The sequence below is a fragment of the Borostomias antarcticus genome (genome assembly GCF_949987555.1).
Source record: "Borostomias antarcticus genome assembly, chromosome: 20".
NCBI classification, from domain to species: Eukaryota; Metazoa; Chordata; class Actinopteri; order Stomiiformes; family Stomiidae; genus Borostomias; species Borostomias antarcticus.
Window position 1 is genome coordinate 5,044,953 of NC_140253.1, and position 26,975 is coordinate 5,071,927.

General features: G+C 48.6%; 3 protein-coding genes across 3 annotated transcripts in view; all 3 read right to left on the reverse strand.

The window, feature by feature from the left end:
- The window catches only part of stim2a (tromal interaction molecule 2a), a gene marked incomplete at both ends in the record, with an annotated part of 9,007 nt that extends 8,020 nt beyond the window's left edge, over window positions 1–987 (reverse strand). Inside the window, one exon of the mRNA XM_084454481.1 lies at window positions 876–987. Coding sequence (XP_084310607.1) covers window positions 876–987 — 112 coding nt within the window. The remainder of the gene's footprint in view (window positions 1–875) is intronic.
- A 5,007-nt stretch (window positions 988–5,994) lies between these two features.
- rbpja (recombination signal binding protein for immunoglobulin kappa J region a) lies at window positions 5,995–13,482 on the reverse strand (the record flags this gene model as incomplete). Its single annotated transcript, XM_084454482.1, has 11 exons — window positions 5,995–6,370; window positions 7,194–7,297; window positions 7,399–7,554; window positions 7,677–7,817; window positions 8,004–8,116; window positions 9,667–9,804; window positions 10,383–10,557; window positions 12,159–12,324; window positions 12,504–12,599; window positions 12,780–12,818; window positions 13,463–13,482. 11 exons carry the CDS (start codon window positions 13,480–13,482, stop codon window positions 5,995–5,997), a joined length of 1,524 nt encoding a protein of 507 aa, XP_084310608.1.
- Window positions 13,483–14,166: 684 nt separating this feature from the next.
- On the reverse strand, window positions 14,167–22,485 carry hgsnat (heparan-alpha-glucosaminide N-acetyltransferase; the record flags this gene model as incomplete). The annotated part of the gene is made up of 18 exons (XM_084454626.1): window positions 14,167–15,428; window positions 15,642–15,754; window positions 15,931–16,001; window positions 16,171–16,248; window positions 16,532–16,618; window positions 16,819–16,945; window positions 17,700–17,821; window positions 18,276–18,391; window positions 18,625–18,785; window positions 18,893–18,923; window positions 19,217–19,293; window positions 19,426–19,529; window positions 19,851–19,920; window positions 20,194–20,263; window positions 20,641–20,759; window positions 20,839–20,975; window positions 21,219–21,340; window positions 22,302–22,485. The coding sequence occupies 18 exons, from the start codon at window positions 22,483–22,485 to the stop codon at window positions 15,247–15,249; spliced, it is 1,971 nt and encodes a 656-aa protein (XP_084310752.1). The 3' UTR covers window positions 14,167–15,246.
- Between the last annotated feature and the right edge of the window lie 4,490 nt (window positions 22,486–26,975).

Here is a 26,975-nt window from a genome sequence, read left to right on the forward strand (position 1 = left end):
GGTTGTACCCATTCAATTCAACCCATTCAATTTTGACATGCATAGAGCCACGAAATACATTCAGGGGCAGAGGTCTGTGCTCTCTGAGAACCATTTCTAGTGTACATTGTGATTAGCCTACTTCAGGTATGTCCCCAACCAGTGTAAACTAGAGCTACATCTTGACTCATAGCTGAGGCCACTGACTCATAGCTGAGGCCACTGACTCATAGCTGAGGCCACTGACTCATAGCTGAGGTCACAGAGGTCACAGGTCAAAGGCCGGTGGGTCAGCACTACTGTCAAAGAGGACACTGAACCCCAGGAGTTCAACTCTAAGCTCAAAGTTCAAAGCTAAGACCAAAAGGGGTCTCATTCAAGATGATAAGGTGTTACTTCGGTGAGTAACGAAAATATATCATCTGTAGATACTGAAAAGCAGACTGAGTGGAAAAGGGCTTTGGAGAAATATGTTCCCTGACAGAGCGTTGGTGATGAATGCCCTGGACCGGAGCTAAGGGCCTCCCTTCTCCTTGGTGTTGACGAACAACAAACACTTCCTTCATGTTTCTCAACAGTGATGATGAGCCGTTGACGGGTGTCAAATATCCGCTGATCATGCACACGGTTCCGTTACATTGACTGTTTTCCCGCGTCCCCAAGAGACCCTGCCCAACTTTCCGCAGGGGGCCCCAGGTGGAGCTTCTCCGTTATTGGCAGCATTATTCGATGCCGGTTGTGTGTGTGTGTGTGTGTGTGTGCGTGCGTGTGTGCGTGTGTGCGTGTGTGCGTGTGTGTGTGTGGTGGTGGTGGTGGTGGTGGTGGTGGTGGTGGTGGTGGTGGTGGGGGGGGGGGGGGGGGGAGGTTACCTGTCGGTTGGATCATTGCTCCCTCACCGGGGAAGTGGAGTCCGTGATGATCATCGTTGTACCCGCTTCCCATGCCCTGCACAGCCGCGAAAAGAACCCAGCGGAGCAGCAGGAGCAGAGGCAGGGAGAAGGGCACCATGGCAGGGGTCAGCTGTCGCTACCGGCCCGGGGCCAGGCTCAGAAGATACACGTAACAGATGTAGCCTGCACAAGCCGACGGCGGTTTAGAGACAACACCACCGTGCGCAAAAGTGTTACGCGATCGGTTGCCTAATAGCGGCACCACTTAAGAAGTGACGCTAATGATTCGGTTGAGAAACACTAAACAAAGCGGATTGGTGGCAAAATCCGGGGCCATTATAAAAGACGAATATTACATCGAAAATCCAGAGAGGGTTGGCGACAGAAATATGTTCCTCAAAAGAACTTTGCTTTGCAAACTTCGCTGGTCATAAAAAGTAGGTTATGAACAGAGAGGGCCACATTCACTGCTGACTCCAACACGAATCCATCAAAAACAAAAGTGTCCCGTTTTAGATTTACAGGGTTTTAACTGGCACCGAAACCTAATTTGGGCACAATCCCAGTTCAAAAGCGCACGGGGTCGTCTTCTTTTTTACAAACGTTCTCCTCTGCAGTTCCACAGCGCGGCTGGAATCCCATATGTGTGTGTGTGTCTTCTTTTATCCTCATAGAGACGTAAACTCTGCGCACTGTTTCAAATTTCTGTCCCTGCTGTCCCTCTCTCCTTCCCGTCCGGAGTGCGTCGCCGCTAAGCGTCGATCCGTGACGCCTATGCGCGGAACTGACACACGCTCCCCCCCCCCCCCCCCCCCCCCCTCTCTCTCTCTCTCTCTCTCTCTCTCTCTCTCACACACACACACACACACACACACACACTCATACCAACACTCAGGGCATGGATGACAGTTGTCCGAACACCTTGCAGAAACACCTTAGAACATGATAAGCGTGTCTTGTCATCCTCGGCTTGCACACGCAGCTCGGATCCGCGTGCATGACAGTGCACGCACGGGGGTCTCCACGACTTTTACGCATGTCCACGGATCTAAGCGGTATCGGGATGGGCTTTACCCGTGTTTGTGCACCTGTTGACAGATCTCCTCTAACGACGTCCCGCTATGTGATACAGTGGGTCAGAGTTTTATGTGGCTGCATTCCGCACGCGCGCACCCTCCCCGCTCTAACCCTCATCCACGCTCTCCAGCCTGATTAGATTCAGTGAACTCTCTTGAACAGAAACCAAGGGGAGGGGCGCACACAGTGTCATCTTTCTCCCCCGCGTCCCTCCTTGGTGTCTATAAATACCGCGCAGGCATGACCTCTACTCTGAGGAGCATGCGCAGGTGACAGGTGTCTGTCAAAAGTGCCTGCAGTGTGTGTGTGTGTGCGCGCGCGCGCGCGCGCTCGTGAACATGAACGATTCAAGCGTTTGAATGTCATCTGTGTGTATATTTGCAGTAATGTTTTGTAGCCCAATTAAGCTCGCACACTGGGGAGTATAATTCTGTGCGCACGAAGACGAGCAAAACGTAGAAGCAAAAACAAATCCAAACGAAGACAAGTTCAGATGTTTTATTTATTGACCTTTTTCTTTTGCAAACACTGTGAGATCCGCCTTTACAACGACACTCAAAAGAACATGAAAGACAGGAAAAGAGGAGAGAAAGGAGAAAAAGAGAAATATGCTCTCACAATTTCCACTGATGCACCATCAGTCATTAGGTTCTTACAGAAAATGAATGGATTCTCTCTCCCACTTTAATATTGTGATAAAAGTTCTTTTTTTTATTTAAAGAAACGTTCAATTTGGCATGTTAGAGTATAGTTATTACGTCAGTTCTTATTAACTACCCTGGTACTGGTAAGATACAGAGGGTGCAGGCTTTAAGAGATGATAGAGATGGGGGGAGGGGGGTTAGAGAAAAAGCGCTAGAGAGAGGGGGGAGGAAGAGAGAGACAGAGCGAGAGAGTTGGGGTAGAGAGTGAATGTTCAATCAGTCATGATTGTGCTGTGCCAAACTGAAAGCCTGCAAGATGCTGCACCTCTCCACCATCAGGACAGGAGACCGCTCTGGCTTCCAGTACACGACCGCAGACAGCGCTACGTCAGTGTTGGCATCCCCTAATGCAGGCTAAGGGAATAGCGGTTAGCATAGAATGCAGTCGCATTTAGCACCACCTATACAGGTTAAGGCAACAGCTAGCATTTAGCGTAGCCCATACAGACTAAGGCAATGGCTAGATTTTAACATCACCCATACAGACTATACACCAAGGCTAGTAGTGGTTGTGATTGTAACATGTAAGGTAGGGAACGTCTTTGGGCAGGAGACAGCACCAGCACCTGGGAGGATAGAATATTGTTCCAATAGGTACAGATCCCCGGTCAGTTTTAGTTGTGTAGCTTATAATGCTTACCGGTTAAGGTGAGAGTGATAAAAAAACTGAACCAGGAACACAGCCATTTAGGCCAAGTTCCATTTCAAACTGTGGCCCCCTGTCCTTTCTAGATTATTCTCCTTGAATGTTAACATGTTAAGAGAGGACTGGATAGGCGGGGAAGCTATGGGCTGAGATCAATTTACCCCAAGGTGGGCTGAATGCTCTGCACCAATCCCCATCCTTTTAGATCGGTTAAAACTATGGCAGCAGGCCACAGGGAAGGGACAAGGGGCAGAAATTGTACTAGGCCTCAAACACTCTAGCCCACAGCGAAAACAAGACACCAAGGTTGAATACCAGCAGAGAGACAACTTTTGTTACAACAACTGCCTGAATAGAGAGCTGCTTACACTCTGTTACTTTACAGTACGTTAAGAGCGACATGTTCCCATAGCAACAGAGCGTCTGTCCCCGTCAGTGATAGGCAGGACAGGTCAAAACAACACCGCCATTTTGAATCCCAGGGCCAGACACCATGAAGCAGACATATCGATTGGAAATCGATGTGTTGAAAAAAAAAAGTGACTACTGTAACATTGTACGTATGCTGTGCACTGTAATTGTGAACAAACACAAAACAATCCCCTCTCTGCCCCAAAAACACCATCTGGAAGCAAGTTGACCTAAGATTTTGTTCGCTGAGGCAGTTCACTAGATCGGACAGTATGTGCCTAAGTAGGAGGCATCCATGTCTGTGAGAGTTCTTGAGAGAATGACCAGCTGGGCTAGAGGGGCTGTTTTGGTGAAGTTCAAAGGCCATATTGATGAAGCGGAGTGGCGGACTGTTGATAACAGCTGGGAAGCTACAGGGTGGTGTGGGCTAATTTGTGACCCAGCCCAGGACTGACACATCTAATTCAGGCTCTAAGCACCATCCAGACCTTCAATAGATTTTGGATGCATGAGAAAAAGCATGTGTTGGCTTGAGTTGACTGTGGCTGCCCGTCACAGAAATGGGTACTGCCATTGCTTGGGACTTACTTTAAGTAAAGCTTTAGCTAGCTACACCATGTAGACAGCAAGCTACTTTGGGGGAAGAGTGGCTAGAGACCACTCTCTTTCTCTCTCTGAATAGGTAGTGGTTTTAAGGCAACGTGATTCAAACAACACCATTTAGCTTAGCCGCGCTACTTCAACAACATCCATGTCTCTTAGCTTCAGCCCAGCTACTTACACTGCACAGTAGTGTTAGCTTAGCGAGCTCAACTGCACCACAGCTACAGTTTAGTGACTTGAGTGATTACAGATATTGCTAATGCTAACACGCCATTCGACGAAAGGTTGAAGGGCTACGGGGAGTATTGCAGGCTAAAGGCAAACGTGGTGTTTTAAAGCTCTTTGTTAAAGACTCCGGCCCAGTCTCAAACCCACTCCTCGGCCCCTACACCCGACTTTAAGCGCTTGAGCAGATATGAAGAGATTGGTTGCCAAGCAACAGGGCACAACTCTTCCGGATTTATCAGAGTGCGCCTCCACCAATCTGTTTTCCTCAGCTCCTTACAGGTGGCTAGAGGGGGAGGGGCTACGGGGAGGAGGGCTTGGGTTTGGGCGTTCACGTAAAAAAACAACAAAAAAAACAACAACAATTTGATTAGAAATCACAGGCCCTAAAGTCTGAAGGTCACCCATATACACTGATAGTGTAGAAAACGACATCATAAACATTATGTACAAACACATCTTTAAAAAAAAAAAAAAAAAAAAATTCAGGTAAGAAGCTGATCGATAAAGGCAATTGGCCAGGAAGATCTAAGGCAGCTATAGGCAGATAACAGCTGGTGGAGATTTTGGGGCATGTCTCAATAGTCGACTATGGTTTCCTTTGACATCGTCTCCTCCTCCATCTGCCCTCATCCGAAAAGACATGATGGCTGAGAGAAAAATGTAGTGTAGGCCTAGCGTAGTTTGCTCTCACCGATCCCAACCCATGCATAATGTGTGTGACAGGACGAGGCTGGGAGACAAGAAGAGGAAGCCACTTCAGACTATAGAGATGCACCCGTTACCATCTTACCCGGCCTCCTTCGAGACAAAACTCTCAAAAAGGGAGGCGATAAACAAACAAATCAAAACTATTTGGTAACAAAAGTGTACTTAATTACTAAAAAGTTATAATACAAAAAAAAACATGAAAATGTACCTCAGCTAAAGCTTATAAAATATCATAAGAATAAAATAATAATATAATAATATTCCTTGGTCCGTAGAAACTATGTTACTATGGTAACGCCCACCGTCCCCTCCCGAACAGGTTTCCCTTGCACGCGGGCGATACACCTTGGAGCCCTCCTGTTAAAATCTACGCCATAGACAGCGTGTGTGTGTGGGTGTGTGTGTGTGTGTGGTCAAACGACAGGAGTATAAAAAAATAATGATAAAAAGGTTTCTTTTACGAAACAGGCTTTTTTGTGACAGTCAGGTGGATGACGTATCCTCGCTGAAGTGAAATCCCTCGAGGATAAAGTCTGGGCGTCCAGGAACAGCCACGAGCGGGGGTCCCCCAAAAAGACGACAAGAGATTTCTCTGGTACCCCCGCCCCCCACCCCCCCTCCCCCCCCACACACTCAAATCGCTCTCAGAAAAAAAAAAAAAAGAGTCACTGAGTGTTAAGTGCGCGGTTCCCCCACAGGTCCTTGAGCCTCTCTGCGCCCAAACGCACGCAACGCCCGCCCCGCCCCGTTACGAGGACACCGACATCGCCGAGGCGGACGACATGCCGCCGCCGGTGGCGTAGCCGCCCTGTCCGTCCCCCAGCCCGCCGCCGCCGCCCCCACCCCCCCCGCCGCCCAGCGAGGAGGAGGACGAGGGCGAGGACGACGACGTGGGCGATGGCGACGAGCTGCTGTGGTGGGCGGCGCGCAGGATGGCGCCCGCCGCGCTGCAGTGGGGGCGTGGCCCCGGCTCCGGCGTGTAGGTGAAGGTGAGCGCCGTGGAGTAGATGACGCCGTCGTTGCGCACCAGCGTGACGGGAACCTGGACGGGCTGACGGACCCAGCGCCAACCCTCCCTGAACGCTGAGATGTCTGGGACCACGCACAGAACACTCTCACCACACCTGGGACAGGAGGAGGAGGAGGAGGAGGAGGGGGAGGAAGAGGAAGAGGAGGAGGAAGAAGAAGAGGAGGAGGAAGAGGGGGAGGAGGAAGAGGAGGAAGAGGGGGAAGAGGAGGAAGAAGAGGAGGAGGAGGAGAAGGAGAAGGAGGAGGAAGAGGAAGAAGAGGAGGAGCAGGAGTAAAAGAAGGAGGAAGATGAGGAAGAGGAGGAGGAGCAAGAGGAGGAGGAAGATGAGGAGAAAGAGGAAGAAGAGGAGGAGGAGCAAGAGGAGGAGGAAGATGAGGAAGAGGAGGAGAAAGAGGAGGAATAAGAGGAGGAGCAGGAGTAAGAGGAGGAGGAAGATGAGGAAGGAGAGAAGGAGGAGGGGAGAGGGTTAGGGCAAGGGAGAGAGAGCATCACGCACAGCTTACACCCACATAGATTCAGCAAACAAACACACACATGGAATCACCACCCTTGGGAGAATGTTGAGACAGACGTGTACGCACACACACACGCACGCACACACACACACACACACACACACATACACACACACACTCCAACCACTGCCAATGAGTGCAGAGCATGCACACAGGCAGATGACGTGGGCAGGTGGACACCAACACCAGACTCACAGAAAGACAGACAGTTTGAGAGACGTGTACGTACGTACACACACACACACACACACACACACGCACACACAGGATGTTCTCAGTAGATCTAGGACAGATGTACTCTTCTAGCGTTCTCCCCACATAACCACGGAGAGCTGAACGAGCACGCACGCACGCACGCACGCACACACGCACACACGCACACACACACACACACACACACACCTGTACATGGTGTCAGCCTCCACATCTCCAAACCAGACTCGGAGTTCAGGGCAGAAGTTCTGTCCCGTCAGCTCCAGCATGGCCACGTCTCCTCCTCCATTCAACTGCGAAGACAACAGAAACAGTTAAGTGTGTGCGCGTGCATTAGTGTGTGTGTGTGTGTGTGTGCACATGCGTGTATGCGTGCCGTGTGCGTGTGCGTTACCTGCAGACTTTCTACCACAGGGACAGGAGTGACAGGGTTGGGGACGGGTCCCATGCCTTCATAGAAGGTGTACTCCGCCTTGTCTGTGCTGATGATGGTCCAGGAAGCTCCGTCGTTAATCATCTCCTTATTGGTCTCTTTGGGGCAGGGCGTGGCCTGGGGGGGGGGCACATGCAAATCAGACGATAAGTCGACTAAGAGCGAAAACAATGAACCTGATACAGTGCTGTATGTGTGTGAGTTTTTTGGTTTTTGTTTGATTGTGTGTGTGTGTGTACCTGGAACTGGATGATCCTCTCCTGGGAGAGGCAGAGGTACATCCTCTCTGTGTCTTTCAGGTAGAAGGCACACTTGTGGAGCTGGGACACCGGGTCGTCTGCATCCATCAGAGCCGTCTGCTTGTCCACCTTACGGATCACCTGGACACACACACACACGCACACGCACACACACACACACCAAGACGACTTTGATAAAACACACACCCATGCACACACACGCACGCATGCGTGCACACACACAAACACACACACACTTACCAATCTAGTCACACACACACTCACTCACTCACTCACTCACTCACACTCACTCACTCACTTACTTACCAATCTGGGCAGGGCCATGCCAGTAACAGAGCAGACCAGTTTGACTGTCTGGCCATAGTGGATGTAGCCGTCCCTCACTGCAAACTCCTCCCCCTCAGACTCCTCATCATCCACTGGAAGGAGGGAGGGAGGGAGGGAAAGAGAGAGAGAGAGAGGGAGGAAGAGAGAGAGAAAGAGAGTGTGACAGGGAGGGAGATAGGGAGAGGGAGGGAGAGAAAGAGAGAGAGGGAGAGAGAGAGAAAGACAGGGAGAGAGAGGGACAGAGAGAAAGAGAGGGAGAGAGGGAGAGAGAGAAAGAGAGGGAGAGAGGGAAGGAGAGAGAGGGACAGAGAGAGGGAGAGAGAACAATGCATGTGTTTACATGGATCTCATGTTTTTTTTTTTTTTTTATGGTGCCACATTCATCAATACTCAATCAATGATTGACGATGTGTTTACTATGGTGACACTGACAGCCCCATCACCATGGTGATGCGTTTACTTTGGTGACATTGACAGACCCATCACCATGGCGATGAAGCAGAATGGGAAAACAGACCAAAAAAACGTTGAAAAGGAGAAAAATGGATGGATGAAAGAGGAGAAGAACAGAGTAGGGGACAACAGAGAGGAAGGAGAGAGAGAGAGAGACAGGAGAGTTAGGGTGGGAATCTCTACGCACCTCACGATTTGATTCTGAGGGCTACGATGCGATTATAAAACAATTATCGATGCACCTTGAGCATTTTTGATTTCTATATATGATTTTTCTCACTTTTTTTCTACTTTCTACTGTTAAAATATACACATGAAGCATATTTGCAATGATCCATATTTAAAATAAACAGATGAATGTACTCCCTATTATCTCTATAACAGCCTACGATAGTAGTAACGAATGGAAGACAGTCAACTGGAAGGTGACATATTTCCCAGCACTGCAAAGAACCAACAAGAGAAGAAACACAAGTGTGCCTGCCGCAGCATCCTGTAGTGAACGAACACCTCAGCATGTTCTGAATGACGTCATAACATCAACAGAGGACGACTGCGCCTTCAACAGGTGAAGAAGGCGCTACCTAAAACGTTTGCTTGCTCAATGTAGTTCACTAGCTTGTTTACAATGCATTTAATCCATATGGTATTTATATAACTCTTGCAATTTGTTTTGCCTTTTTGAGGAATATCAGAAATAAGTTCAAATTAGGAACAAGTCGTGAGCTACTTCAGCCAGGAAGCTAGCTAGCTGGAATGCTAGATAGCTAGCTAACTAATGTTGGATGGGGAGGGATCATCCAATTATACCCTGGTCTTACAGAATTATTACATTATCTCATAATGTAGAAAATTGAGCTTTACATTTCCGATTATTGAGTTTTCTGCATCGAGACAATCTTTCAAGAGAGAATCGCAATGCAATGCCCCCACCCCAAGAGGAGAAAGGAAAGAGAGAGGGAGACAGAGAGAGAGAGAAAGAGGGATGAAAAGAGAAGGAGGGATGAGGTCGGAGGGGAAAAGGCGGGCGATTGCAACAGACCTCACGGTTAAAAACACAGAGAGAAGAAGAAGAAGAAGCAGAAGAAGAAGAAGGAGAAGACGAAGAAGAAGAATAAGCAGAAGCAGAAGACGAAGCAGAAGAGGCAGAAGAGGGAGGGATGATAAAGGAGAGGTGACTCAGACTCACGGAGGTGGATGTAGAAGGCGCCCCACTGCTGGGAGCTGGCGTGGAAGTTGCCCCCCTCCACGTGGAGGTAGCGCGTGCTGACCGTCTGAGAACGCAAGCGGTTAAACAACGCCACCTTGGTCCCCGACGCTATGCACACTACAGCCGAGGAGAGAGAGAGAGAGACAGAACGAGAGAGAGACAGAATGAGAGAGAGATGGTGAGAGGAAGTTCTCTAGTCAAAATGAGAAACCAAACCATTGCACTTCATTTGCTTTGTAGAAACTGCAGCCGGTGGGGAAACCACAGAACTGATGCACTCCGACACACGCGCACACACGCGCGCACACACGCGCGCACACACGCGCGCACACACACACACACACACACACACACACACAGACACACAGACACACAGACACACAGACACACAGACACACACACACACACACACACACACACACACGTCTAAAACCACAGTCCATGCTGCTAATGAATGGCGGAGAAGGTAGACAGCCTGTACATTTTACACGTTACCACGTTAAGAAGAATAGATGCTAGAAGCATGTTGCAGCGTTACCTTTCAGTGTGTGTGTGTGTGTGTGTGTGTGCGCGTGTGTGCGTAGCTGTGCTTGCGAGGTAGGCTACGTGTGTGTGTACTGTATTCAGATGAATTTGCCTGTGTGTGTGTGTGTGTGTGTGTGTGTGTAAGTGTGTGCACTGGTGTTCCCACTCACGGTCGGCGTTCTTCAGGGACTGCTTCTTCTTGGAGGGTTTGGAGATCACCTTGATCCTCTTACTCAGGAACATGCCGATGTTGGTGCTGTTGCCGTAGAGCATCCGGACCGACAGCATGAAGTGCTTCCTCTTGTCCGAGTCGCTGATGTACAGGGTCTTGGCCGTGCAGAAGTTCTGATGGGAAACGACGGGGGGAGACTCGAGGTTAGACTCTGGCTTCAGCACGGCAGTTGCGCAGGGTATTTGACAGTGAAGGAAGACGAGAGAGAGAGAGACGAGAGAGAGAGATGGAGAGAGAAAGAGAGAGAGAGAGAGCACATGGAGATATCAACAGTTGCATGAGCTTAGGTATGAGTCAGTGTGGTTTCAGTTAAGCAGAGGTTAAACAAGGCAGTTAGAGCTTTGTGCATGTGTTTGTGTGTGTGAGTGTGAGAGAGAGAGAGAGAGAGAGAGAGAGAGTGTGAGAGAGAGAGAGAGAGAGAGAGAAAGAGAGAGGGAGGGAGGGAGGGAGGGAGAGAGATTGAGCGAGGGCGTATTTGAGCAGTTCCATGTGCATGTATAGTCGCGTTGAGACTGTAGTGGAAACCAGAGAGAGAGAGAGAGAGAGAGAGAGAGAGAGAGAGAGAGAGAGAGAGAGAGATTTGGGACTGGTTTTGGGGTCTGGTCAGACACCCGCTCTGCTGGTTTTGGGGTCTGGTCAGATTGGCCAGATCTGAATGATCTCTGCGTCCGAACAGAAGCGTCCCTGGAGTGGGCGCGGTCTGACCCTGGGACTGTGAGGGTCTCAGAGGACATTATAACTGACCCCCCACATTCATGTCAACAGCCTCATATGCTGGCCACAGTCACCTGCTAACACCTGTATGCGCTCATGGATCTACAACAACATTGACAGCAACAACACTGGACTGGACTAAAACTTCAGAGAAAACTTGCATGTCTTTCCTCTGCTGATCACTCTGTCTCTCACTCAATCGTCAGGAACACCGCGCTCAATGAGGACATTGTCCCATTCACAGTAAAAGCTAGACTACAAGTCCTTCCCTCAACCAACTGCTTAACTACTCAAGCTCCTCGTTGTTTGCATCACACCACTCAACAGGTCACAGAGTCAATGTTCCACCTCTTGAATGGCTGTTATGCTCACAAAGGAATGTACATAGCACGTCATGACAGGATAGTAGACTTGATAGTACAGGACAGATCTAATTTTTCTCACCTCTGTGAGAATGTACAAACATTCCTGTGTCAATCCCACCATGTTCCATATCTGCAGTACCACTATTACACATCTGTCTGCTAATACACCAGATGTAGTTGTTGTCTGTGAAGTATCCAGAGAGGTGTTTGTTCTGGAGGTAGCCTGCACATTTGACCCTAGCCTAGCGGAAGCCTTCATGACCAAGGTTGTTAAGTACCAACCTCTCCTGAATACCATCCCAGATCTGGGGTACAGATGCAGACTACTTGTGTTCATATTTGGACAAACACATAGGCTGGTCGTAAGAGGGGTCCAACAACTGGGGATGCCCCAAAAAGAGGCTGAACGCCCAGCTGAGTACTGCTCTGTCTCTCCCCTCACAGGCAGATGCCATATATGTCAGAGACGCTGCTACTTGCACCCTTGAAAGATGTGTGAAGAAGAAAGTTAGGCTGATGGTCCATGAACTGCGATTGTATACCGACTGCGCCTTTAGCATTTCTGTCCCCCTGTGTGTTATTTTCTCTACGCGGACATAAATAAAGGGTTGAAATGTGTGCGTGAGCTTGTCTACCTTCCCCTCCAGGTTGAGCTGCTGCATCTCCTGCTCGCTGTTGCCGATGCCGATGAAAGCGCAGGGCTGGGCCTCCTGCTCGGTGCAGCCCTCCCTCTCCATGTCCTCCCGCTTCTTCTTCCAGCCGCAGCCCATCAGGTACACGCAGGGGGGCGGGCAGAAGAACCTGCGCGGGGGGAGGGGAGGGGAGGGGGGGGAATAAGCAGGTGTGAAAACGCGCGTTATTGCGCGCCCCCCCCCCCTCCCCCCCCACAAATACACACAAACGCGCGCACTCTTTTCCACGCCCACTGTTTTGCATGTCTACAAATGTACCCGGGGGAACCCACTCACACACACACACACCTTTTCTCATTGCCGTAAGACTTCTGTGCAACTTTTGCGTGTAGTATGAGCACTGTTTGGTCGCCTCTCTCCTTCAAGTAGTTCCGCATGGCCTCCCTGTTGGGAAAACCACAAAAGATGTATTCAAACGAAATGTACATGTTGAACTACAATGCTGGTCACAGCTCGTGACAGTATATTTGCATAGTGTCTCCATTCAATTAAAAGAAAACGCACCAAGAAAAGTGGAACTATTGGCTCTGGGTATTGGGTGTGAAAGTGGTGTTTCAGTGTTACCTTGTCAGACGTTGTGGTTGAGGTCTCTCCCCGAACTTCCTGGAGAGGAAGTAAACAAAGTCACGGTATTGAGTTCAACTATGAACAACTGTGAACTATGTTTAAAAAAAAAAAAAAAAAAAATTAAAGCTCCTGTTCTACTCAAACAATGTGACCTTTAGTCAATTGATTCTTTTGTCACTTGGGTATAGAAAAGGTATTCCCCTTAAAGCAGGACAATTGGTTAGTCGCTGCAGCAGGTGGCAAGAAACAGAAGTGGCACATAATAAAAGTACGTGTCAATCAGCACTGTTTCTTGTTTCCAGGGACAAGCGTGATAATATTTACGATAGCCTACATTGTTACAAAACAGTAGCCTACACTCAATCGGATATAAGCCGAAGCGAATAACAAATAATTATTTAGAGATGCAGTCAGCTACAGAACGAAGTCAAATAAGATGACTGTGTTAGGTAAGCTGAAGGAAAATTATTATGAAGGGTGGCAAGTCGTAGGCGATCTAGTGGCCCAACATTGATACAAAAGTAGCAAGTGTGGGGCCAATTTGGAGAAAGCGCGGAACAACACCAAGTCGGAAAAACATTACTGGATGACTACAACAAAGTCTCAACGATCTACACAAACTATCAAACTGAACTTTTTAACTCTTCTTCCTTCATTTTGCTCTGAATTTCAACACTTACCCCGTCACAACGGGCGCCATCTTCCACTTACTCTCCAAAAAAGTCCAACAATCGCGAGATCCCACCCCCAACCCCCCACCAAAGTCAACGGGACAACAGAACCAGACTGCAGGGAAAGAGCCGAGAAAAAGAGGGGGAGGTGTGACGGTGCTGCAGGGGTGAGAAGAGAGGGGGAGCGACGGACGGAGGGCAGACGCCACAACAACAGGCGTGGGAAAGTTCCGAGATCGCGCGAGGATAGAAAAACTCTCACAATAGACAAGAATGGAGTGGGACCCAAACCCTCGCGAGATTAAGTGATACCCTCGTAACCTGCTAGGTTTTTTTTCCACAAGGTGCCGAACTGTAACTCGATTCCCACGCCTTTATGGAGCAATAAACTACACCACGTTGAGAGGCTGGTGTCCCACAGTCTGTTAACCTAGGCCTAGAATATTACAAATCTAGGTTGCAACTCTCTCAGATTTCTGCATGTGCTGGCAATGATGACAATTATTGATTTTAATTAAAAAGTACAAAGCTGGGTAAAAAAAAGAACAGCTTCCAAAAGTGATAGCTCTGTTTAAATAATCTATGTATTTTACAGAGGCCTGGTCACGATATAACCTAAGCATTGAGTATGATCACCCAAATACACAATGAAGCACAACATAAATCAGTGTGTATGTTTTATTAAAATAAAAGTTTATGCTTATTGTATCACATCCAAAATTTGAATATATAAAAGCCTGGTGAATGGAAATGCATCACAAATGTACAACATTAACAATCATTGAACTTAATTTTGTTGGCTGTATTAATACCACCGATGCAAGTTTATTGTTCATATTCTAAAATAAAAACAAACAAAAAAAACATTTATCTGCATACATGTTTACACAGATACTGTAGATGGATAGATACTTTACTTATCCCCATGGGGAAATTGATGAATTTTGATTTGTTTATTTGTTTTGAGATTTACATTCGGATTCATTGGCAAACAGTGAGAGCAACAACTTTACAGTGAGGACGAGGAGAGTGGAGAGAGGAAATGTCATTCTCTGAGACCCTCCAAATGTCACACAGTACATAATTACAGTATTAAAGTCTTAGTATTCTCTCTAGTGTTACTTATGGCACATGGCTTTAAGTTGACTTAAAGTCTGATCGTTAAGTAAGTTGGAGGTTTCCTTCCCGGACATGTCATGTGAATGTGAACGACATGCTAGTGCTTCACACACCTGTACACGTATGGGACAAAAGCTACGCACGGCTAAGGTTGTTTTGTTTGTGTGTCTGAAATCGCTCACAAGTGACAGGCTCACATTCACACACCATAACCCCCAAATCAAGCTGATCAACAGTGCGAGTCCAACATTATTCGATTCTCTTCCTTGGTACCTGAGACCGTAGAGGCCTGTGGAACGACACCGTTTAGACCACAGTCTGTACAGTTTACAGTTCCAGACCTGGATGGAAACCCAACACGAGTTCCCTCCAGCCCTGACATAGAACCCGGATCAGTTCTTCCTGAGTGACGTGCTCTACAGGGGGGTGGGGGTGGGGGGTGGGTGCAGGGTTCGGACCCAGGGTTAAACTTAATTTAGTTAACCCACAGTTATGAGACCAGCCCTGATGTGCTCCCCGGGGTATATAGGTGTAACCAGGATGCTAGAGTAGAGTAGTCGTCGAGTAGTGACCCCACTCCCCTAGTATAAGTACCGTCCAGCTGCGTCATCGAATAGCTACAGTACAGCTTTTCGGGAGGGGCGGGGTGGGGTGGGGTGGGGGGGCAGAAGGTTCTAGATCTTCCAGAAGATCTTCTTCTTGTAGAGCAGGAAGGAGATGAACACCCAGCAGGAAGTGGCCAGCAGGTTCTGGGTGAGGTGCTCGGCGTGCGACTGGCTGTTGGCCATCCTCCAGCGGAAGGGGAAGTAGTCCTCGAAGACCTCGTGGCCCACGTACACCAGGATGGAGTTCATACCTGGCGACACAGGGCGGAGGGTCAAAGGTCAAACAGAAGAACCGTTAGCGGCTTCTTTCACGGTTTTGCTTTTTCTGTCGATTTCATTTGATTTTTTTTGCGTCGAGAGGCGCCAAACAAATGAAAACGGCGATTGTTAGTACTACGAATGACTATATTGATGTTGCCAGCTGGTTTGTGTGTCAGATGAATCGATAGGGAGGCGGGTCTGACCAGGGTAGTAGAAGGGAGCTCCGGACCACCAGCGCTTCACGTCCACAGCGTAGTACACCGGGACCAGGACCACGTAGGCAAAACAGCCCAGCGTGGTCACGTAGGACAGGGACCTGACAACGAATGGACACACACACACACACACACACACACACACACGTAAAACAGTGCACACACACGTAAAACAGTGCTTCTGAGGCGGCACTTGTATTCGCCTAAATTAAAAATAAAAATAAAAATAATAATAGTAAGAAGAAAGTAGGGCACAGGAGAAGAGGTGAGGTCTCACCACAGGTTCTTGTTGACGGGGATGAAGCCTTGATCTCGAGAACACTTGGTCAGCACTGCTGATATGATTCCCTGTGTGGAGAACAGCACACATTCAGCAGGCCTACGTGGGAATCGAACTTACAGCACTGCAAGAAACTGAGCCACCGGAGAGATCATGATTTGATTTGATGTAACGTAGTTTGTGGATTGGTTGCAGTTGCGGGCTGCTGAGAGCCAGCAAATGACTTCATTAACTTACCAATAATAGACCCCACACGAGGAACCTGGAGATTATGCTTGAGTGGAGGTCCTTGTAGTGTAACAGTATCTTTCCTGCCTGGAGAGATCACACACACAGACACAGACACACACAGACACAGAGACAGAGACGTTATACATTTCAGAGGGTAATCAAATTTGAGGAATTCATAACGTGGCTAGAAGAAATGGTTTGCGACACGTCCAATATTACACACACACACACACACACACACACACACACACACACACACACACACACACACACACACACACACACACACACACACACACACACACACACACACACACACAGAAAGACTAAGAGGAGAAAGAGAGAGCAAGAGAGAGAGACTACTGACCTGCAGGCCAAGGAAAGCCATGAGGACAGAGTTGATGCTGCCCAGGACTCCCTCCGGGTCATAGGGCATGTGAGAGAGGTAAATCACCTGTGACATGAACACACACACACACACACACACCACCATACCTTGTATTAAACACATTGACCTATGACCTATGTATGAAACGACCTGAAATGCCACAACACAAGTGCGGCCAGTCTGCGGTCAGTCTGCGGTCAGTCTGCGGCCAGTCTGCGGCCAGTCTGCGGTCAGTCTGCGGTCAGGCTGTGCTGGCGGTCACTCACCCGAGAGGAGGGGGTCTGGTAGATGTGAGCGTCTCCCAGTAGCCAGCGGTCCAGATACCCAGCTGCCCCGCCAGTGCAGTTGGGGTAGAGGCCCGCATCCCCGATCCCACCTGGACCCAGGTAGCCACTGCAGAGAGAGAGAGAGAGAGAGAGGAGGTCAGATGTCAATCTGTGGAGATACAACGTCGAACGCACGCACGCACACACAAAACAGACAAGACTAACACATTTGAATGACTTTATTTGTGTTCACATAATTCAACTAAATCTTGAACACAAACAATAATAGATGTGAAAGCTTTGGACACTCACTGACTGCCGTACATTACATCACTTAGCAGACAATCAAATATATTATAGCAGAAAATCGAATATATTATAGAATATAGAAAATGACGCATACAATGGAACTGACCAGTACCAGTTTCAACCACAAGATGGCACTTGTTGACATGTCAGCCAACATGGGTGACATTTGTTTTTCTTAGGCCTATAACCAACTGAAAACAAGAGAAATATTCTTAGACACGCTCAAATCTTACGGTAAGGTATTTCCTCGCCACCTAGATAAATACTGTAGATACAGTTGTTTGGCTGTTTTTGGCCATGTTGAAAAGAATGAATACTAACGTGGCTAGCGTGTTTTGGCATGATTAGAAGATGGACGGGACTCTGTAGGCTGTGTGACGCACGTTGCTTTGTGGTAGCCTACTAATCCAATCTACATTTTTAAGATCGACTGCTCAATTTTCCCCCAAAGTGGACGACTAGTCAAACTGAGTATTTATTTGACAGCCACTCACTCACTCACTCACTCACTCACTCACTCACTCACTCACTCACTCACTCACTCACTTCACTCACTCACTTCACTCACTCACTTTGGACAGTCAGGCACGGGGAGCAGGAAGGTGAGGCACAGCCAGATCGTTTCCAAGGCGACCACAACCAGCCAGGCTGGCCAGTAGAGCAGGAACTCTCGAGCGGGATACCACCAAGCATCCTGGGAAAATAAAGGCCCACCCCACCGTCATAATCAAATCAAAATCAAACTTAATTTATATCATAATCATGTCCAATCAGCAGCAACTGCTCTTGGGATCACTCTTGCAATACAAAATGAAGACAATTCAATGTTTGTGGATGGTTCTGTGTGTGTGTGTGTGTGTGTGTGTGTGTGTGTATGCGTATGAGTGTGTGTGTGTGTATGAGTGTGTGTATGCGTGTGAGTATGTGTGTGTGTGTGTGTGTGTGTGTGTGTATGTGTGTGTGTGTGTGTATGAGTGTGTGTGTATGAGTGTGTGTGTATGCGTGTGTGTGTGTGTGTGTGTGTGTGTGTGTGTGTGAGTGTGTGTGTGTATGAGTGTGTGTGTGTATGCGTGTGTGTGTTTGTGAGTATGTGTGTGTGTGTGAGTATGGGTGTGTGTATGCGTATGAGTGTGTGTGTGTGCTCAGACCATGGGGAGGTTGTCCAGGCGGGTGCGGGCCACACACAGGTCCAGGCAGGCCACCACCAGGAAGGAGAAGGCCAGACGCTGCAACACACCGGGGATACGCAGGGTGTTCCATGACACTGCACGCACACGCGCACACGCACACACGCGCACACGCTCACACACACACGCGCACACACACACACGCGCACACACACGCGCACACACACACGCGCGCACACACACGCGCGCACACACACACGCGCACACACACACACACACGGCTTAGAGCAGGTGTACTCATTCGTGTTGATCGCTATGGCATACATTCTATGTGTGTGTGTGTGTGTGCGTGCGTGAGCTTGCTGCTTACGGGGACCCTGGCAGTAGTTGGGGTTGATGACGAAGAGGCCGATGAGGAAGAGCTGCAGGCTCCGCCACGCCACCTTCCGCAGCAGCGAGCAGCGGGACGCGCCCCCGCGCAGCAGCGAGTGGACGGACAGCGCCACGGACGTCCCCATGATGAATACAAACCTGAGAGAGTGTGTGTGAGAGAGAGAGAGTTACATCTTTAGTTTAGTTCAGCAACGGCGAAGCTCGTTAGAAACCGGCCGAGCGCGATGAGCCGAAGGACGTATTACCATGGGAACACCAGGTCGGCGACCGTCAGCCCTGTGAGGAGAGAGAGAGAGAGAGAGAGAGACACGGAAGTGTTACGCCGAGACGCCTTTGGACATCTACGTCGAAAGGTGTGTCCTTAGCTACTTTTGACTGGTGCTGTCGCTGCTGCGGATGTAGCATTGGGGGGGGGGGGGCAGGGGGCGGAGTCTTAGGAAGAGAGAGAGCGAGATTAGAAGGGGGGGGGCAGGGAGCGGAGTCTTAGGAAGAGAGAGCGAGATTAGAAGGGGGGAGGGCAGGGGGCGGAGTCTTAGGAAGACAGAGAGCGAGATTAGAAGGGGACCCACCGTTCCAGCTCTCGTGTCTGAAGAACCAGTACCGGCCACCGCCGTAGTTCACAAACACCATGATCACCAAGGACAACCTGAGGGGGGGGGGGGGGGGGACACAAAGAATCCACACTAACGTTTTCAGGAGGACGGAGGGATGGAGAAGATGAGAGGATGAGAGATTCGTCGTGGTGGAGGGGTCGGTGTGGGGTGGGGGGTGGGCGTACCCTCTGAAGGTGTCCAGGGATCGTAGCCTCTTGCTGGGGGCGGGCTGGGTGGGCAGGATGGTGTCTGTGGCCGTCTCCACCGTCCTGCCTGGGGAACCCAACTCCTGTGGGGGGGCAGGAAGAGAGGGGGGGGGGAGGGGGAGAGAGAGAGAGAGAGAGAGAGAGAGGGAGGAAGGGGGAGATGAGAGAGATGGAGAGAGACAGAGGAGAGATGAAAGAGGGGGACAGAGAGAGAGATGAGAGGAGGAGGGATATGGGGAGGGTATGAAGGAAAGAGGGATGATAAAGGGGGGATATGGGGAGTGACAGAAAGATGGAGAAGAGAAATGTTGACGGGGGAGAAAAGCAGGTTGTGTGGTGAAATAAACATTTATAAACCAAATATACTGTCGTCCCAGGAAACAGCCTGTGTTTATTCTACATACTGAGTTGATGAGCCTCTCTGTTTCCATGGAGCTGCCCAATCGGAACATGAGATTCTTCACCACATCCAGCCTGGACAAGACATAACCAATTGATCAGGAGAAGGCCGACCAACGATTAAAGATTACATTTCAAACACAAGACGAATTCATCATGGCCCTTGTGACATGCGGAGGGAGCTATGGGAATATGCATTATCAACACACAGACAAACAAACACACACACACACACACACACACACACAGTATGATTCATCTTACACAATACCAGTGATCATATTGAGCACTTCTTACAGTAAATAAATGTATATAATTTTATTGACATCCATAGAGAGACAGCTTTACCCCATGATGGTGCCTCCGATGGCAGATATTATGGTCAGTCCAGTGAAGAAGAGGAACGCTATCAAGATGGCTGGCAGGGGGAGGGGAAATACACAACACACACATTAACTAACATACACCTGGCATTCACCAACGAGAGACACTGTGTGTACATGTGTGTGTGTCTTTGTTTGCGAAAGAGAGGGTGTGTGTGTATGTGTGTGTGTTTGTTTGTCCTCTGTCTCAACTTATACGAATGACCCCTCCACATGGTTGCACACCCTCCACATGGTTGCACAATCTCACTGCAGAAGGACAGAATCGGCTCCCTGAATGGAACTAGGCCTTTTCTAGGCCTATATGGCCTATAAAGTCCTTCCTATAGACAGACCATTGTGTGTGTGTGTGTGTGTGTGTGTGTGTGTGTGTGTGTGTGTGTGTGTGTGTGTGTGTGTGTATTGGACTCACGCATGTAGCTGTTGACAGGTTCTATGTCTGTCACGATGGAGCAGTTGACCACCGAAGAGTCATTGAGGTTCTTCGCCCACAGAGAGTAGTTCCCGTGCTCCCCGAAGTGGAAATGAACCCTGGGGAGAGGTTGATTAACGAACAAACATACGTGTGTGTGTGTGTGTGTGCGTGCGTGTGCATGTGTGTGTGACCCACCTGCAGAGCTCCATGTTGACCAGGGTGCTGTTGAGCTGCAGGGTGATAGAGTGCTGCGTGCCCACGGTGAACTCCACCGAGCTGGGCATGCCGGGACCAGGCCCTGCCGGCACCACGCCCAAGGGCTGGGACAAACACTGGAACGCACAGGAGACAACGACAACGTCATCATAAACAACAGCAACACAGGAGAAAATATAAACAACTTCATCAAGACTGACAATGAAAGTATATTAATTAATTAGTAGAACTATAGTTACACTTAATATTAGTATAGAAAGTATAACTACTGTTCATATAATGTTTTAAGATGGTGAATGTCTATGAGCAGTAGCAGCATCTAGCACTATTCCAAACACTGATGTAGGTGGGAGTATCACCTGGTCGCAGTGGTCCGAGAGCCAGGAGACCGCCATCTCACTTCCCAGCTCGTTGTTGATGGTCAGAGCCGCCTCGTCCATCTTCAGCGCTGTGGACTTCTGATGGTGGTGATGGGGCTGGGCTGATTGACAGACGCACGTTGACACAGACAGAACAGACGACAAAGGCCTGATGTGGTGCTTAAAACACACACAATCTGATCTAGTTAGCTACAAAAGCCCAAGAACAGAGCTCACAGTCTTCCGAACAAAAACAAGACTTAGATTAAGAACGATTCTCGTCGTCGTTTGCAATAACATTACACATATTCAGCTAGCTGACAAACATGTTCTATTGCTTTAGCTATATTTCATAGAAATACAGACCCACCTGGAGGCAACCGGTATAACCTAGCTAATTCACCCAGCTAACAGTAACGTTAGCCCGTGCTTTCCCGTGATTTAAGTATGAGGGTGTGTGTGATAAAGCTAGCGATAGGAAAAGCTGACAAGCAACCAAAACCAGTCAGCTGGCCGACCTTCCCTCAAAACGGCAAGCTAGCCATAGGCTTTACTGTAGCTACTAACGTTATAGCACTAGTCTAGCTATCTGCAGAGCTGACCGGGAGATGCTGGCGTTCGCGTTGACTATCACACAGATGACTATCTGACTATCACACAGATGCACATAAACCCTATCACACAGATGTCACATGCTTCATAAACCCGATCCGCCGAGAAAACACCCTGTTTGGAGGGAAATTTAAACGGCTCCGGCGGCTACTCAGAGTTAAAGTTTGTCACATGATGTTTGACCCACTAAAAAGCGTGTTCATGACATTTCTAAGCAGTGAGAGTGAACGTAGCTAGCACTAGCCCAGCTAGCTAGCATAACAGCTAACGCTATGAAATGAATCCATATGAACTACGACTCACGTGTGTGGCTTTACTGTGACTGATAACTGAGGGAGAATGTTTTGAGTCTTTTGTTCAGTTCATAACTAATTACCTAATACCGAGCAAACGGGTGTCAGTGTCGTGAGCTACACTAGCACTATGCTAGCTACCAGTCTAGTGTTTTCCTCTAGTACTAACGTTACTTACAAGAGAAGTCTGCTGACAGGGGCGCTACGCAAACGGCAACCAGCAAGGTGATCAGTGTCAGGAAAAGCACACAGTTATTTTGCTTCTCGGTCTGGGCCATTTCCACGTTGTCCTCCCTTCCCTCCCTATCCCCAGCGCCAGACGAAGTGCTTGGTGGTTTTCTTTTTAATGTTCCTCTTTCCATAACAACTACTTCCGATCCATCCCTTCTGGGTTCTGAGATTTGGGGGGGAGCTAGGGAAAAGTACAGTAACGATATGGGCATCCGTGGAGACAGGGGCACGTCCAGGTGTCAGTGCTTTAGATTTCTGCATTTCTGAGATGTGTGTTTCCTCTGACACTAGTGGCTTCGGTGTCCATGACCAGAACAGCTGTTTATTACAGTGAACTATCCGATCACTGTTGATAAACGCAGCATCAATCCGTGCTGCTGTGTGTGATCAAGGTCTATGGGCAAGGTAGCGGCCTGCTGCAACCAACTTCAACGGTACATTAGTGCCACCAACTGGACTGGAGTGTGTCTCAGTGCCAATGACTTGAATTTCTTGCTTTTTGCCCCGTTTCCTACTGTGCAGTATGTGTGTACAATGTGTTTCCACCTCCATTGGCCTGACGAGGTAGAACGTTGCAGCTGTCAAAATGTGTGACCTGACTGTACCCATGTAAAAAAAAAAAAGGCACAGCCTTGAAAATCTCTCATGGTGACATCTTATTTTTGTCATTTTTGGGGGTGATGTTAACATATAAGCCCCGTTGGGTTTCCAAGCTCACCTGCTCATGTCATGTCACAGGTGTCACCGTGTTGCTTGTCAGTGACACCTGTAATGCCAAGGTTTATTAAAAGTGTTCATATGCCCTTAGTATAGTGATTTAATTTGCAGGTTTGGAGAAACCCCTGTTAGCCTGTCTGGATGGCTGCCAGAGAAATACTATGCATTACTAGCTTCACTGCCATAGGTGCAAAGAAGTAGGCCTAGGCTACCACAGCACATTAAATGAGGCCTATAGACGAATAACCATCTATGTGCGTTTGGATTTTTTGGAGAGAGCATGATCAGTAACACATGTACAGAGCATCCTAATAATATATTGTGTGAATGATACTGTATACATCACTTGCATGTCCACATCGTCTATGTAGTGCTACGCATTTAACCCTCTTCTCATGTAAAAGTCATAAGACACACCCTGTAGGCTATGACTCTGGGGGAAGAGGTGGTGTCTGGACAACAACCTCCGTCTGAATGTCAAATACCTAGGGATGCAGATCTCTAATCACCTGACATAGACACACAACCCAGAGGCCATCCTAAAGAAGACACAACAATGCCTCTACTTTCTGAGGAAATGTGTGCCGCAGATCAAGGTGCTGTTGCAGCCCTTCTTTGGTTGGTGACAGCAGCATCAGGTCGTCTGCAAACAGTAGGAATTTGAATTCTGTGTCTGCTAGGGGGATGCCAGGTGTTATATATGTTGAAGAGGGTCGGACTCAAGCTGCATCCCTGTCTGACCACTGGCTTTGGGGAAGGAAGTTGTGTGTCCTTTGCCAATTTTAACAGCACACTTGTTGTTAGTGTAGACCTACATAGAGTTGATTAAGGTTTTTCCTCCAACACCACTTTCCAATATTATACTGTAGTTTGTACAGCCCTTGTGCCAAGGCTTATTTGAGCCTTCTATTCTTTCTCTCTCGTTTATGCTGTCCACCTGTTATCTCTCTCTCTCTCTCTCTCTCTCTCTCTCTCTCTCTCTCTCTCTCTCTCTCTCTCTCTCTCTCTCTCTCTCTCTCTCTCTCTCTCGAGCGTGCGCCAGCAGCACCACGCACCCAAGTGCACAAAAGTAATTGCTTATAGCCTCCAAGCCCGCGCATCACTTTGCGCATCGCCCTGGCTCCAGCTGGGGTTTTGGGCAGAGCTGTATTTCAGGTGAACCTGGTAATAAAACAAGACATGGACATCGCTTACCAGCCTCTGCGGCTGTTGCTAGGATAGATCCATCCAATCATCAGCCCAGCCCTCTCCTCTTTGCTGGAGGGCTTTGCATGACATCATGCCCACAACCGGCGACTCGCTCTATTAAAAACTACCCAATCTTTCTCGCTGCATCGACAAACAACCGGCGACGAGTTGTTTTTTATTGGAATGGTTTCCCTCCGCGTTCTACAGTATATAACCTGTGCTATATTTGGATTGGCCCCGCCGGTATCCCCGTTCGTATCGGTTTCTGGGAGGAGCGTCCTTTACGCACGGGGAATGGCGGAGGGGGAGGCCGTCTCTGCGGAGTGGGAGAGAGATGGGGTCTTGACACAATAACATCCCACTCCTCCTCGGTTTCTCTGTTGTGATCAGCTCGGTGCCTCTCGCAATGGATCCAGAGAAGACATTGACGTTCTGCCTCGGACTGAAGGCTGAGGAGGTATGACATGTTTATTTTCCGTTATAACTCGACTGTGTGTTGTGTTATCAACAACTGGACAATAATTATACTGCAAGGATGGTTGACATGACTCCATAGAGCTGTTTTTTGTTCACCACAATGCTCCAGAATTCGACACCCTGTTGTTAGACTTTGTCTGCAATCTGAGATCTTTTAATTTGAGGAACTTTCTCAAATGATGCATTTGCTGCAATCATAATTTGACTGCAACAGATATTTGCACATTTTGATATTTTGTTTAAGTTAGATGTGATCTTATTTCAAGATGTGATGAACGAGCCATTGTTCTACGGCATCGTCTGTGTAAAGATACAGTAAAGTGACAGATATAGGCTACTGTTCACCATGTGATTTGTTTTGATGGCCCTTTACTTGTTGAGGACGTGCTGCTGAAACTGCAATCCTCTGTCAAGTTAACCCCCCCCCCAACTCCTTGTGGGGAAATTGCTGTAATGCAGCTAGGAAATAACCCACATTTACCCAAGCCATAATTAAAAGTGCCTTTGCTTGCCAGACTAGAGTAATAAATATAATTTATTGCCCCTCCTGCCAACAGTGAAATACTACTACTGCTGAATCAGTTAGCTATAGGTCTTCCCTGCTCTACTGAACACTCACACAGATGGGTAAACTAGCTACACAGTACTGTGTCTTGTATTTTGCAAGTCAGCTGGAAAACCAGGCAACTGTACTGTTAGAAAAGGCGTTTTGTTACACGTGCGAGATGGAATGATGAACAACTCGTCCATTCTTGCCACATTCAGCAGCAGACGACAGTATTTCATGTGATTGTGATGTATGCGTTTGCTTCCCTGTTGACCTGTTTGCACATCGCGAAGCAAGCTCCACACTGCATCGTGGTGGAATTTCAGACACACACACACACACACACACACACACACACACACACTGATCCATAAATGTGTCAACTCCACTCCGGCAGACAGTGAGGAAGGAAAGTCCGTTAAACACGGCCCGTCTGAGACCATGTTTCTGGAGAGATAGAGATGGAACAGTCTCTTTGAGCGCGTCTGTCTGGCGGCGTGGCGGCGGTCCTCAGTCCCTCAACAGAACAGTCGTCACCTCTGTGTCCGTCAGAGATGCTCCCTGCTCACTTTAGCTACAGTCACGGAATATGTGGAGAGGTGCTACGGAGCTGTCCTCTTCTCTGTTGGAACACACACAGTCAAACATTCATGCGCACACACACGCATACACACACACACACACACACACAGTCAAACATTCACACGCGCACACACACACACACACACACAGTCAAACATTCACACGCGCGCACACGCATACACACACACACACACACAGTCAAACATTCACGCACACACACACACACACACACACACACAGTCAAACATTCACACGCGCACACACACGCACACACACACACAATACACTGTTGAGCACACAGAGGGGGAGTGAGGAAGTATGCTTCTGCGAGTGTGTTACTTTGCGTCTGAGGTGTGGGTCGAGGTGGCCAGAAGCCACTCGTGGTTTTTCAGGGGGTCTCGGGGTGTAATACTGAACAACCACACACACACACACACACACACACACACACACACACACACACACACACACACACACACACACACACACACACACACACACACACACACACACACAGATGCGCTGATGTGTGGTGAGCCTACCACAGGAACACAACTCTACTGCTGGGATTCCCTTTCCTCACAGTCTGTGGATAGACCTATTCTCTGTGGTTTGTCTGTTAACGATATAGGCCTGGAAAGAATATACCAATATTTTTACCAAGAGCCTCCTTTAGATTCCCCCAACTATGAGAATAGCTTTGATGTGTACAGTACCACTAATTAAATAAAAAATTACAAAACAACATTAGACTCGAGCCAGGGGGGGGTGGGGGGGGATCAATATTTGGCAGCTCCTTCCCTGTTCACTGCAGGGTCCGCTTTACTAGGAGCCCCACCGCTGATAGATGGATGGAGGCAGCGCTAGCTACTTCTAGGAACCGGGATTGGGACTTCTGTGGAAGCGCGTGCGTGTGTGTGCGTCTGTGTGTGTGTGTGTGTGTGTGTGTGTGTGTGTGTGTGTGTGTGTGTGTGTGAGAGAGAGAGAGAGAGAGAGAGAGAGACTTTAAAGTCACACTGTGTGTGTATGTGTGTGACTAGGGACCGTGTGTGTTTGTGTGTGAGAGAGAGAGAGAGAGAGACTGTAGTCACACTATGTATTTATGTATGT